At 47.9% G+C, this 13,191-nt stretch overlaps 3 protein-coding genes; 2 read left to right on the top strand and 1 right to left on the bottom strand.

Annotated features, from left to right (window-relative positions):
• Positions 1–678: 678 nt before the first annotated feature.
• On the bottom strand, positions 679–1,735 carry GSTUM_00009614001 (uncharacterized protein; the record flags this gene model as incomplete). Its single annotated transcript, XM_002840813.1, has 4 exons — positions 679–936; positions 1,002–1,316; positions 1,370–1,599; positions 1,687–1,735. The coding sequence occupies 4 exons, from the start codon at positions 1,733–1,735 to the stop codon at positions 679–681; spliced, it is 852 nt and encodes a 283-aa protein (XP_002840859.1).
• Positions 1,736–4,121: 2,386 nt separating this feature from the next.
• GSTUM_00009615001 (uncharacterized protein) lies at positions 4,122–7,205 on the top strand (the record flags this gene model as incomplete). XM_002840814.2 has 6 exons in its annotated part: positions 4,122–5,189; positions 5,264–5,463; positions 5,516–6,034; positions 6,097–6,296; positions 6,360–6,666; positions 6,737–7,205. The coding sequence occupies exons 1-6, from the start codon at positions 4,197–4,199 to the stop codon at positions 7,203–7,205; spliced, it is 2,688 nt and encodes an 895-aa protein (XP_002840860.1). The 5' UTR covers positions 4,122–4,196.
• A 2,377-nt stretch (positions 7,206–9,582) lies between these two features.
• GSTUM_00009616001 (uncharacterized protein) lies at positions 9,583–12,008 on the top strand. XM_002840815.2 has 9 exons: positions 9,583–10,365; positions 10,436–10,629; positions 10,693–10,775; positions 10,840–10,851; positions 10,976–10,999; positions 11,052–11,090; positions 11,145–11,338; positions 11,393–11,620; positions 11,688–12,008. Exons 2-9 carry the CDS (start codon positions 10,460–10,462, stop codon positions 11,697–11,699), a joined length of 762 nt encoding a protein of 253 aa, XP_002840861.1. The 5' UTR covers positions 9,583–10,365; positions 10,436–10,459; the 3' UTR covers positions 11,700–12,008.
• Positions 12,009–13,191: the final 1,183 nt, after the last annotated feature.

Genomic DNA, 13,191 nt, shown 5'->3' on the forward strand with positions numbered 1-13,191 from the left:
TGAATGTGCCCTTTGACAATTATTCCTCCGAGGGTGTATAATACTCGATCGTGGGCGAAAAATGCAAACCACTCGGACGATTGGTTGATCATCTATGAGGAATCTACCCCCCCGTCTTTTCAGTTGTACTCAAGTTTAATCGTCTGAGTGAGTGGGGTGTCAGGGTGGCTTGCGGTTTCGTCCACGCTGGTTTAGTGGTCTGAAATATACAACTGGCACCTCTCGGTAAGGATGGCCAATGGTTTTCCGGCATCCTGGTGCCCCCCTGACTGCGAGGATGTGAGACAGCAGTTGGGTAGAAAAAGTGTATCACCACTTTTGTCACATGGATAGGTGTGGTCGGTCGCAGAGACGTTTGACATTCCTTATTTATAGATCTGTCGTCTCCATCCTCCTACTATGCGCTGAGAATTCAAGTAATCCACTACGATGGCTATTGATGTTTATTGACAAGGGCACTACTCTTTCTATAACTTATCTATGATACAATAAAAAAGAAAAGATTTCTCGCACCAATTACCTGAACTTCAGTGCAAATATCACGCATATATAGGATGAATAGTAGCAAAATGTGTGAAGGTGGCTACTAGCCCGTGGGCCCCTATGCGTTATGCCTAAAGGAAAGTTATTCCGTCGGCCAGAGCAGAAACCGGAGAGAAAAACATGGAAGGTCATGAATTAAAGAAACTTGGACCGAAACCTGCTCTTGCTCCTCAACCAAGGGCCGTATCTCCAGAATAAGAAAGGGACAGGGATGAACAGGAGAGTGATGGAAGCAAGGATGGTCTCCGCCCACTCAGGTTCGAACTTTTCGTAAAGCTTTGGCGTCACAAGCGGGAAGCTCATGGCAAATAGACATCTAAGGAGAGAACTAGCAGCCCCGACCGACGCTGCGATATGTGGGAACGAGTCGGAGGTGTACGTGGCGAACGAAATCTATTATCGCAGTTAGCTAATCCATCAAATCAGGTGTATATTGGTGGAAGAAAGTAGAAACTCACAAACAACATCACGATACACCAGCCAAAGGGGATACCAGATGCAACTGGAACTGCCCAATGAATGTGTGTAAATACAGTCCATGCAAGCCAGAACATACTGGCAGGAGCAAGGACTGCCGCTAGCATGGCTGGGGGAAGACGGCCTTCGGGGAATGGCCCATTATTGCCATGTTTTTCTGACAATCTGACGAAAATCTTGTTTGCCATACCCGCCATACCTCCTGCAAGGAGGATACCTATGGTGACACCACCGAATGCTGCGCCCGCTTTAGCTTCTCCCCAGCCATATCTTGTTCTAAAGGCAACGATGTACGCCTGGACCCCGGTTAGCTGTCCAAAACTGCAACTGAGGGAGCTTGATGACTTACTACGAGATAGAGGTATAAGATGCCCCAGATGAAGCTGACAAACAGAGAAGTAGGGAGAACAATCGGTTCAAAGACGAGCAATCGCAATGGCCTCCAAACGGCAGCCATGAAAGTTCTAGATCTTGGCAGCCTATTCCTTTGGAGTTCGGTGTACAGTCCCTCTACTCCGGTTCTCTTTCGGAGCTCACGAGCTTTGCGACTGAGCAGAGTTTGAGGGTGTGACTCCGGCACTAGCTACCAAGTAGAGGACACCGACGCAGCAAAGCTAAAGTTAAACCAGAGAATATATTCCCAGTTAGAATTCTCGGTAAGAAAACCTCCAATGATAGGGCCAAGTCCAGGACCAAGGAAGGCACGCATGGCCATCAGGAACGCGGGGGGGCCGACTTGCGTGGCTGTGCGGTGGCGGTATTAATTAGCGAGAGTTCCTTGCTGGGGGGAAGATAGTGAGGACGGCTTGCGATGGAACATGTCATAGGCAGAACCAAATCCAACTGCTGTAGCGGTAGAGCTGAAGACGCCGGAAAAGAGACGACAAATCAGTAGGGAAGTGATGTTGTTCGAGAGAGCACAACCTAAATTGAAGAGTATGAAGAGGGCCCATGTTGGCCGATATACAGAGTTTCTCCCGAAGACCTATTTTCCATCAGTAACTAGCTTCAAGACAGAGCAGGATTATTTCATACTTCACTAGCGGGGCTGAATATAAGTGGACCGGTTGCCCAACCAAAAACGTAGCTGTCTCCCGTTAGATACACCCAAAGCTCCTTGAAGGAGAGCTAAGTTACAAAGTCAACATCAATGTTGCGACCTCCGTGCTGATACCATATTGCAGTTTTACACGATTAATCGCAGGAGAGATACCCGCTGAACCAATGGAAATGCAAAAGGTGTTGACGCAGAGAACAATCACAACCAAAAACTCTATCAAAGATATGGATTAGGAACTATCAGTTGAACCGGAGCCTGGAATAGCCAATACTCTTGGCGGCGGTCCAATTCTGTAGATTGACGGGATCATTGGGCCCATCCCAAGTAACCAAGAAGAGGTCCGCTGGCGAATACTGAGATTCCTCCTTGCTCAGCAGCGATCTTGAGCCCGACATGCTTCTGACACCCGATTCAACATCTTCCTTCTATTGAAATTGTCAGAAGTGCTATGGACAAAAGAGTGACTTGGAACATAACCTTTCCTCCCAACATCTCTGCTGATGGCTCCGAGTGGGTATCGAGTGTGCAAATTTCTGAGGCCGGACGATTTACGGGGTATGATTCACCTCAAAAAATGATGGCGGGCTACGCCCTATTTAAATACACACAAAGGTTCACTTCAGAAGAATGGTGCCATGTAGAGAACACGGTAAGGGTATAATGTATAAAACGGGTCTCTCCTACCGGGGCTCGGATTTCCAATCCCTATGTTTTAACTAGTTACAAAGCAACAAACCCCAGACTTTTCTTGTCACTCCATATCCACCTATCTGGCAGGTTTATCCTCAGGAATATAGCACTCGTAGGCATAATATGTGTATGGGCAAAAACTAGGTGTGTAGAAATTTTTTATGGTATCACACCTAACTCTCTTAGTAGTGAAGTATTATACCGGTATGTATGTACGAGTTGACTTGTCCTGTGCCCCCCCCCTCTTTCTCTTTGTGCCCGGTGTGCACTTCCGACCGGTTCACCTCAAATACTAGATTGAAGCTTATAATCCCAAGAGAATCTAGCGTCCATTTGTGAGAAACTCCCCACTGCACTTTTCTCCAGATACCGGTACCCTAAATCTGTTTACTCTTTTCGGATCAAAGTATAAGTTACTAGATGTCATTGTTGTAGCACCGTAACAGACCGCTAGGCAACCTGAGCTCCTCACCGTATGCACTCGAGCACAATATGATGCTTGGTCCGACCCTTCCTCACCGAGCATGAACCAGCTCCCTCGCAATGAAGATTGATTGATCCCTCATTATGGCTGGCACTGCCACAGCAAAATTTCAAATAGTGCGCTTTTCATAAGGCGTAGTGCAGTGTAGCATAGGTTAGGGTGATGGATAGACTTTGCTTGTTCCTCTTCTGGAAAGGTGTAGTTCCGGTAGGGCTTGATCAAGGTATGATACCGATACGGTGCTGGCATGATATGTTGGTTAAGCTTCACAGAATACGCAATTCCGAGCTGGCTTTCACTGGGGAGGGTCTCTAGCGATATCACGAAACAGAGCTTCGTATTTCGGAGTCTGGACCCTCTCGCTGGGCTCCCTTCATACCTCCCCAAGCGGTTCCAACTCCTCAAACATCCGCCACATCTCCCACATTTTTTTTCTCCCGTTGTTATCCGGGTATTTGCGGTCTAGTCCAAGTTTGTAAAAAAAAAAAAAATTGGGATTTTAATGACTTCCTGAAGGGTGGTTCGCTGTCTCGGGCAAGACCCTAGCCTGGATTTGGGACCAAAATCTCCTAAGAAGAGTTAGTGTATTCCTGACATGGTATAGCCTGAGCTTTCTTTGGACATGTTGAATCTCATAACTGGTTGCAATTTTGTTAACTTTGTAAATTAAACTTATTGTGGGGCGGTGCGTAGATTTTGGCTGATAGGATAACACGATAGTGGGTTCTGGGAGCTCTCACAGTATCTTACTCATGATACAAGTATTAATAAGGCAAGTTGACTAGTCGCCGGGACGCGTTGTTGTCTTGGGTATAACCCCCCCTCGCACCAACATCTCCAGCCGCACCACATCCCAGCCGCCCCACAAGCCGCCCCACACTTGGGAACCTCCCGACCATCGTCAACTGACTCAACACCTCCACCTCTAGGAAACGACAAAAAATGAATCCTGATAGTGAGCCTCCATCAACGGATACCGAACCTCCGCTTCGGAGGCTATTCTACGGAGTTAACCCTCCGGTCTACCTTCCCTCACTCACCTGCGCGGAATTTTCCATTGCTCAGGTCGAAGCTCACCTCAAGCACCGTAAAGCTCACACAGCAATTGGTGACAACGAGCACGAAGAGGCCGTTTCATTCATAGGCGGAGGGAAAAAAGGTCCGCCCACTCTAGCCCAACTCGCTACGGCCAGAATCGTCTCTACGCTCCGCTATGACATGAAAGACGGTGTCCGGGTTCTCGTGCAGAGCTGTCCGGAGAAGTTGCTCCGGCCTATCCTTGAAAGCCCTAGACTACACTACATTGCGTTCCGGACCCTGCTCCACACTCACGATGCTGCGCAATCATCGCAGGGCATTGAGACCTCCGCTTGGGCTCATGTGCAGCGATTGGCCGGGGAAGATGTGGATTCGTGGGTTTTGAGGAATGAGAAGTTTATCCGTCAGATGCCGCCTGCGCACCAAAATTCTATGCTTGTGTCTTTGGATGAAGCCGCTGAGATCTGGCCGGATGCGGAGATTACCTCTGAACGTATCACCCTTTGGAGGAGGAAGCCGCCGAGAGAAGCTTTTACATGCTTTGATGAATTGCGGGCCCGGAAAATTGAGCTCCAACCTTCGAGCAAGAAGTTTGGTCAAACCTTCAAGAGGTTGACAAATGGTATCTTTGAGGGCCTAAATTGGAATAACGTTGTTATTGGTGGAGGAATGGTCTTGGCTACAATGCAGTGTTTATCTGAGGAGGACGACAAAGCCTGTATCGACTCTGATATAGATCTTTGGATCCACGGCCTTAACCCCGAGGAGGCGAATAAAAAGGTCCGCGAAATTTATAATGTCTGGTGGAGAAATCTGAACCCAGAAAGGAATTTTTATGTGATGAAGAACGCCAAAACCCTAACCCTAATGAGCGATTACCCCGAGCGAAGGATTCAGGTAAGCTTTTTGGGCTCAGTATTTCCCTTGTTTGGTAGGGCAGACGGAAACTGATAGTGGGGTTGGTATGATAGATAATATTGAAGATGACAAGATCTGAAGCGGAAGTGCTTCTCAACTTTGACCTGGACCCGTGCGCAATGTGCTGGAATGGGAAAGAGGTGCGTATGCTTCCACGCTGTGCTAGGGCCTTGGAAACAGGTTATACAGTTTTTACAATGGACTTGGTGTATGGCCATCACCTCGGTGATCGGCGTGCTACACAGGAGATGAGGTATGAAACCGTCAGGCTATTTGGGCGCCAATCGCTAACATGTATCACCTAGAGTTCTTAAGTACGCTAGTAGGGGATTCGGTATCCTCATTCCGGCCTCACTCATGAACACACTCACGGTCGATTTCGATGCCCGGAAACCCAAAGTCTCAAGTTGCCATGAGTCACATTTCCCAGGTCGGTCTGGTGGCCGCTACGGGAAGCCCCGCGGAGAGATTGTGTATTCTGGGAAAAAGGCGGTTAAGAGGATAGCATTTCTGGCGCAGGACATGGTACATAGGTTTTATCTTGGCTCGACACCTTTGTCAGCCCTTATAAGGGCGGAGGAAGACTTGTCTGACGAGGAAAGCGATGACGGCCAACCGCCTTATGGTTCTGAAGAATTGATTGAGGAGTCTGACGGAGAAGGCGGGGTGCGGACACGCCGAGTTATCAAGGCAATTGTCTCTAATGTAAACGGGCGGAAGCAGTCTATTGGGCAACCTGGTGGGAGGGAAGGGGTCGGGGCTGGCTTCGAAGTGTTTATGAGAATGGCAGCGCTGTTCAAATATGAGGCGGAGGACCGTCTAAGGTGTGACAGCTATTTTATCAAACCCGGACCGAAGCAGGGAGCTTAATGTTGTGACAACCTAGGATCGATCGAGATACACTTTGCTCTCTTGCCTATGACGACCCCGATACGTACGATGACACCCCGAGATACCTTTGGGGTCCAGATTTTAAGTTCGAAAATCTATCAGACGAAATTAACGCACACAACAACTCCCTTTTCGCAAACCTTAGGGAAGCCATTGAAGAGCTTCTCGGCTATGATTCTCCCCACGGAAGGGATTGTGAGTCTTTAGCCCTGATTACCATTGTTTAAATATGCTTATATAGAATGGCTGTGTGCATAGGGAAGGGATATCTAAGCCGACGGATCCGTCGTGTTATGTTCGCCGACAACATCGATGAGATTTTCCAGAAGCAGATTACAATCCCGATATGTGTACCTGCTGCATTAGAAGAATATATAGAGAACACCATGAGGGATGTATGCGACGAACATGGCATGCCCTGGTCTGACGAATTCAAGGTGTTGATCCCGATTCACAATCGGAACACCACCACTCGTCCAGCTCCCCCAGTTGGGAGATGGAATTATCGGTATTGGGTCATCGGGAACATCACAATGTGGGCCAAATGGGACCCGCGAATAGATGAGTATCAAACCCCCCTTCCCCTTCCCCTTCCCCTTCCCCACGACCCCCACGGGTTCTAACGAAAGCCCCAGAATCTTCGAAGTCCTCTGGTCAATCTTCCACATGGAAACCCGACCCAGAAACTTTGCCTATCGCTGTGATCCGGATGAAGAAGAGGACCGGTTGCTAGCGAAAACCCTCGCCGCCAAATTTGACCAACGCATCATCCCCGCCTCATCGCTGATCCCGCAGGTCGAACAGATAGCGCCGGGTTCGTGGCCTGACGCCCGCGAGAAGGAGCTTTTCCGCGAGTGGATGATGTGTTTTCCGCAGCCGGAGAGCAGAACTTACTCTTATGAGACGCATCATACGCATTATATTGAGGGCCGTGTTCGCACATTCGCAGAAGAGCTGTGGTGGAATGAAGAGGTGGATGGAGCAAGTGATGGAGGGAATTGGGCGGAGTGGGAGACACCATCAGGGGGGCTGGAGGTTCGGCAGATGGATAAGAAGAGGAAGAGGGTTGATAGCGGGGGGTTGGAGGGTATGGTTGCGGAGTGAGATATCTTCTAGTAATGGCCTTCCGGAGGTGACATTTTCTGGCTTTTGATTAGCTAGATGTTAGGCTTCGACAGCCATGGCACGGTTACAATCTCTTGATCCCCTATCTTGATCCGTTTCTTTATCGTTGTGGGCTTCTTGTGTTACCTCTGGTATAATTGCAGGTGTAGATAGTGTCATACTAATTTAGCATTCTGTCCCCCTGCACGCATTTAGCCAACCACAATCAAAAAACTGGCGGAGGAATTGCAGCCCCCCGGTAACCAAGCGGTACCGCACGGGCACAAGGCTACTTGTCTCGCGAGTACTCGACACCTTGGCAAAGCTCCTTATTCGCCGTGGCATGGTCAGTCTTAGCATAATAGCAGCAAACCAACAGCCTCAACACCATCCTTAAATAGTAGTTTACTCACCGTTTAAAAAAGGAAAACCTCATTTTGATACCATATCTTCAAAGACAGCAACCCTCCGAGTGATGTCTCGTCTACGGTAGCTAGATTTTATGGATTCTCACTGTAATTTCCATGCCCCCCACGGTATAAGCTTCTCGCATCCGCGGCCTCTGGCATGATAGCCTCGGTGCTGGAGGTTCCGGTTTTTAGCCGAACTGTACGAGGGGTGGTGGGAGCGGACGTACTGTACGTTACTCGTACACTTATGTGATACTCTGGGACATATGTATGATATTCATACCGCAGTTGACCTATGGATACATTACGGCCAATGAGTCGCTCTTCTGTCCAGCATCTCTAGGAACCTTTGTACAGTACCATGGGGAGCGCTCCCCTCAGCAAGTTGTGCGGGTACGGCACTATTGCTCCGCTTAATGCCGTCCATGATCGCTTTGAAAGGGGACACCTTTCTATAATATTATTCGTTTCTGGTATTACTATATGCGGTGAAGTGCAGTACTGGTACCCACGCTAACCCCTGGGAGGAAAAGATAATTTAACAAAAGTCACACGAAAACAATAACGGATAATAAAACAATGACAGGCAGTGGCACTCACAGCAAAGTACTTAGCCGTAGGGCTACTGCTAGTGACTAATCCACTCACCCAACCGTTGGGGGTTAAATGGATCGTTGAGATGGGGATAAGCCTCAAGCCATAGTCTACGGCAGTATCCGCACTACTGTAAAAACTTGAATAACCTGACGGTTGTGCTATGATATGTAGTCCAGAATTCCCTTCTCTGGAAAGGGGCAGAAAACACAGCCCGTTCCCCGCACCTCCTTCCGAGACGGGAATAAAAACAACATCTTCTTGACCCCATCCGGAGAGGAAAGCCCAACGACATGGCACGAGGTCCAATTGTTCGGGTTTTTACGGAAATTGCCTAACATTCGTGAAAGCTACGGGTGGTCTACTGGGTCCGACGCTTATCTTCACATGTGCAAGGTATGGTTCTGGACAGTAAAAACCAACCCTCTTTTTTTCTCAGATGAACACCTCATGAAGAAATGTTATTACCAACCACAACTATTGTATAATGATTTTTTAGGTTGTATATTTGTTCATTTACTGAATCTAAAGACATTTACAGAGCCATAAAGAAATCAAGAAATATTTGAGCCCTGTAAATCATTTTAAAACCAGTAACTTTTTTGCCTAGTCCTGAATTCAATACACATTTAAAAATAATGCTAAAATGTGTATATGAGTGATTGTTGATGAGTATATAGGGTTAGGGCAATTTTCTGATATGGTATCAGAGGCCATTAAGTTATTTGTAGCTAAAGACATAGTCCTAACACATTTATTATCAAGAAAACCTATTAAAATGCATTATAATAGAGAAGAGATTATATATATAAAGAAACAGAGCTTTCTGCTTATAATGCAAAGTACCAGTCATGTGGAAGGGTTTATTGCATTTATAAGTTAAATGAATCTAGAACTTTCTATATATTCATTATATTATTCATTATATCATAATAGAGAAAGAGAATTTTAGTAATTTTTAAAGGATTCATAATTTATAAACAGGAAAAGAAAGAGAAATAAAAAAGTGAGTGATATCTTGTGGATTAGTTTCAATTCTCAATACACAAAGGGTTGATTTTTACTGTCCGGAACCATAGCTCGATAAGATGCAGAGTAACGTATTGTACCTGGTTATGCGTTGCTGCTCTGGCTTAACTCATCCCTTTACTAGAGAGGCATTCAGTCCCGGGATCGAAAAGGCCTTTTTCGGGCGCCAAGGTTCGAGCTCGTCAACCAGGTTTTGTATACGAAAGAAGCAGTACCAAGGGTTTTTAACCGTGGGCTACTGAGATTTCTGCGTAAAGATCGATCAATTCTGCCTTGTGGCAGGATTATTTATAGTCCTGATCTCACTTGGGGGCCCATCGTAAGTGGGGCCATCTTGAACTTTACTGGCCAAAGTTGGGAGTGCATAACCATGCGAAGGGCAGGTATAGGGCTTCTTCCGAGGGTGGGAGGGAAATATTGTGTGAAGGCCGTATCATAATATTATTATCATATCACACCACCGCGGTTTTGCTACGGTATTTTACTTTTCGATGCTCAGTATTGCTAAAGTATCATAGGACTTAGAGGCTAATGAGAGTGGGTTTGCCTCATTTACCCTTGACCCCCGGCGCAGCAGAATAATCACCACCACCTTTGAACGAGCAGGACGGACACAGCCATGACGTATAGGAGCTCGAGGAACAAAAAAACGAAATTCAGGTACCGGTTGTGGCTTTCTCTATACCTCAGCGAGTTCCGATAAACCCTTGGGACCAATTAACTGTCCCCTCAGTGGCCGTCCTTGGGCGCCCGAGCCTGGGATATCCAATTAACTGAGGCCATAACCGCCTCTTCCCGAAACGTGATACTCTATCCTCGGCTCCCGCCTCGCTCCCCGACATTGCTGGCCCGGCTGGCCTGTAGGGCTAATGGGAGGTTCAGAATTGGGAGTGCTGTGACTTTTCGTGCCCGCCATGTCGGCGATGGTCAATGCCGACGTGGTCCGTGGTGTGCTGCACCGTACTACCTGTTAAAACCCGCTTGATGCGTCTGGAATGCTTGCAATATTCACTCATTTCTCTGGTTCCTCACGGGAGTCTGCACCCCTCTTCCTACCCCCCCCCTCCAACCCGACAAACTAGCGCTAACGACCAAATGCTCTCCAACCTATCTGTCCTAATCACCGGGTACGTCTCCTGCACCGTATGCCTCATTATAATCTTCTCGCGACTCAGCAGCACTTACCACCGGTTCAAGACATGGACACTGGGTGACTACTGGATGATCGGAGCCTTGGCCCTCCTCGTGGGGCGAGTGGTTGTGGTTCACTTGGTGATCGTGAATGGCACTAATGACTTGCGTGGTATCGGGGAGCTGGGTGGAGAGGAGGGGCGTAGGAGGGAGTTTGGGAGTAAGATGATACTCATTGGGAGGACTTGTTATGCTCTTTTGTGAGTGCTCCAGTGGACTGGAGGCGGCAGTGATGGGGAGCTTATGTGAGGGGGGTGGGATAGTCTATGGTTTTTGAAATTTGGGATCGTTTCGCTTTATGAACGGATTGCGCCCCAGTCGAAGGGCTATCGGGTTCCGCTGAAGTGTATATGGGTGTTTTTGGGCCTGACGTTGGTTGGGGTTCTCTGTTCGACATTTTTGGAGTGCAGGCCTCTCAACCGGTATGATCTCTTTTTCTCTGTTTACTGGTTGATGCTGTGTGATTAGGAGCTAATCTTTGGCAGGTACTGTGAGGATCATTGTGAAGTAACCTTTTCGCGCGTGAACATAGCTAAAATTCTCTAGGGCAAGTATATCCTGATCCAGGAGGTAAGTTTCCCCACAATCGCTCATACGAACGTCGAATGCTAACAATTATCAGAAACGTGCCACTACTCCGAAATCCAACTTTACACATCAGGTCCTCCCCCCTCCCATCACCGTCCATCAACTGTATTAACTAAAAGCAAACAAGGGGCCTGCAACATAGTCACCGATCTGATCTTAATGATCTACCCTCTCCCAATTATATTCCGCTCCCGTATCCCCACCCGACGCAAACTCCAAATCGGCGGCCTCTTCTCCCTTACCTTCTTTGCAATTCTAGCCAGTACACTCCGGTTACCATTCGTAATGAGTAATAACTCACGTCAGCGATGGAGAGCTCTTGTTTCACCCTCCCCTTCATCAATCCAGAGATACAATTGTTGACGTTTGGGGTAGTTTGCTTGGGTAGAGATGCTGGTGGCCTGCTTCGTTGCAAACGCACCAGATTTATACAGGGCCATTGGTGTGCGGGCGAATGGCAGCTCCGGTACTAGATCTTCTGGTGAGGGCGCCCCGGGGAGGTACTGGTTTACGGCGAACCGGAGGAGGGGGATTAGAGGGAGGGGTGTAGCTCCTGCCCTTAGGGAGGAGGGGGAAAGTGAAGGTGTGTCGGGGGGGAGTTTGGTATGTATTCCGGCCCACGATAGATTTGATGGGTAACTTAGCGCATCGTCGCTAATGACCTAGGTAGGAGTTGCTATAATTTAGGGGAATGTGCGTAGTCTAGTTTGATGAGGTCCAGTGTCACGATATTGGTCGAATAATCATTCGGTGGCGGGTTTTTCCTGGGTGTTATTTTTATTTCAATTTTATTTTCCATACCTGTACCTCTATCGTGTTTGGCCTTTGGAGATGAATTTTGGGTTATGGGGTTCGAAAGGATATGTGGAAGGGAATGTGATGTGTTGTGATTTGCGGAAGTGTGCTGCTATATTGTATCGCATCAATTGGAGGGCTTCGCCTCCCCCTAGTACAAGTACAGGTATCAGGGAAGAGCTTTTCGTATAAGACAGGGATTATTTTTCTGGTCAACTATCCCACTGGTATTCGTACTTGTACGTTGAACAAAATTACAGTTCCTGGGTATGATACCTGACTGCTACGAGCACTAGAGCAGTGGCAGGTGCTCCCCGAGGTCTTGAGGGATGTGGAAATGATATACTGGTAGGTCGTGTGCTCCCTCCGCGGCGCCCTCAGATCTTCGACTGAAGCCTGCCAATCTTCCGGCGATGCGAAAGCTTTAGAGGAGATCTCTTTGGTAGAATGCAGTACTTGTTTTGATTGTCCCCCCTCACTCTTTTTTTTTTCTTTCTTTTTTCCCCGTTCTCCTCTCTGCCAGGCTTTCTAGGGATGCTCTGTTGCCGTCGGAGGGTAGGAGGGGATATAGCTGAAGGAGGAATGGGCTAAGGATCTGAATTGACATCATACTTTACAGACCTTATAATTTAATACTGCGCACTATTAATTCGTCCCCTTCACACTCGCAGGACTATGTCAAAACCATACCATACAAATGCTCGCTCAGCTCAAGGGGAGCGAACATGCGTGAAGCAATTTCTGTCGTTATTGGCCAAAGTCTGGCGGGCGTGTGATAGCGTGACTATAAGAAAGCAAAATATTGGCACTGGCGCTCCCCCAAAAGTGGGGAAATGGCCGGGCGGACCTTCCGCTTATTACCCCTGCCACTGCGGCCCGTTCCGGCCATCGAAGGATTTCGTTGGTCCAGGAATTATCCCGGGTGGGCTTGCCTCTGAGGTGAAGGATAAATTTTTTTTTTACAGTGCTCGAGTGGAGGAGGGTTTTGAGGGGAATGCTGCAATCGTGCGCAGCGCCCCCACCCAAACGGATCGGTCGCACAACAGCGAAACCCATCACGTTTGCCCTTGACGGATCCCTCGAGACTTTCTTAAATTACGACAATAATTTGTAATGACGATTCATGGCAGAACAAGAGAGAAATTGGAGAACACGGTAATGTAAATTTTTTGTTGATTTCACTGTGGATTGATAAAGCTGGAAAACCCCTCATGCTGCTGAGCGCTCAGCGCGGTGATTTGGATATGGTTATTTCTCCTCTAGCAGGGAAATGTAAGTCGAGTTAAGCCTCCAGAGCAAGACGCTGGAAACAGCTCTTCCTGGGTATCAGCTCCTGCAGGTGTTCTCATCGTAAGTGGTGGTTCCTCGAATCACAATGG

Source organism: Tuber melanosporum (assembly GCF_000151645.1).
Source record: "Tuber melanosporum whole genome shotgun sequence assembly, scaffold_6, strain Mel28".
In the NCBI taxonomy this organism is placed as follows: domain Eukaryota; kingdom Fungi; phylum Ascomycota; class Pezizomycetes; order Pezizales; family Tuberaceae; genus Tuber; species Tuber melanosporum.

Coding starts and splice junctions, on each gene's coding strand:
- GSTUM_00009616001 (XM_002840815.2), top strand. CDS start 10,460: ATGATCGGAGCCTTGGCCCTCCTCGTGGGGCGAGTGGTTGTGGTTCAC. Junction 11,000..11,051: donor AGTATATCCTGATCCAGGAG/GTAAGTTTCCCC, acceptor AACAATTATCAG/AAACGTGCCACTACTCCGAA. Junction 11,339..11,392: donor GTCAGCGATGGAGAGCTCTT/GTTTCACCCTCC, acceptor CGTTTGGGGTAG/TTTGCTTGGGTAGAGATGCT.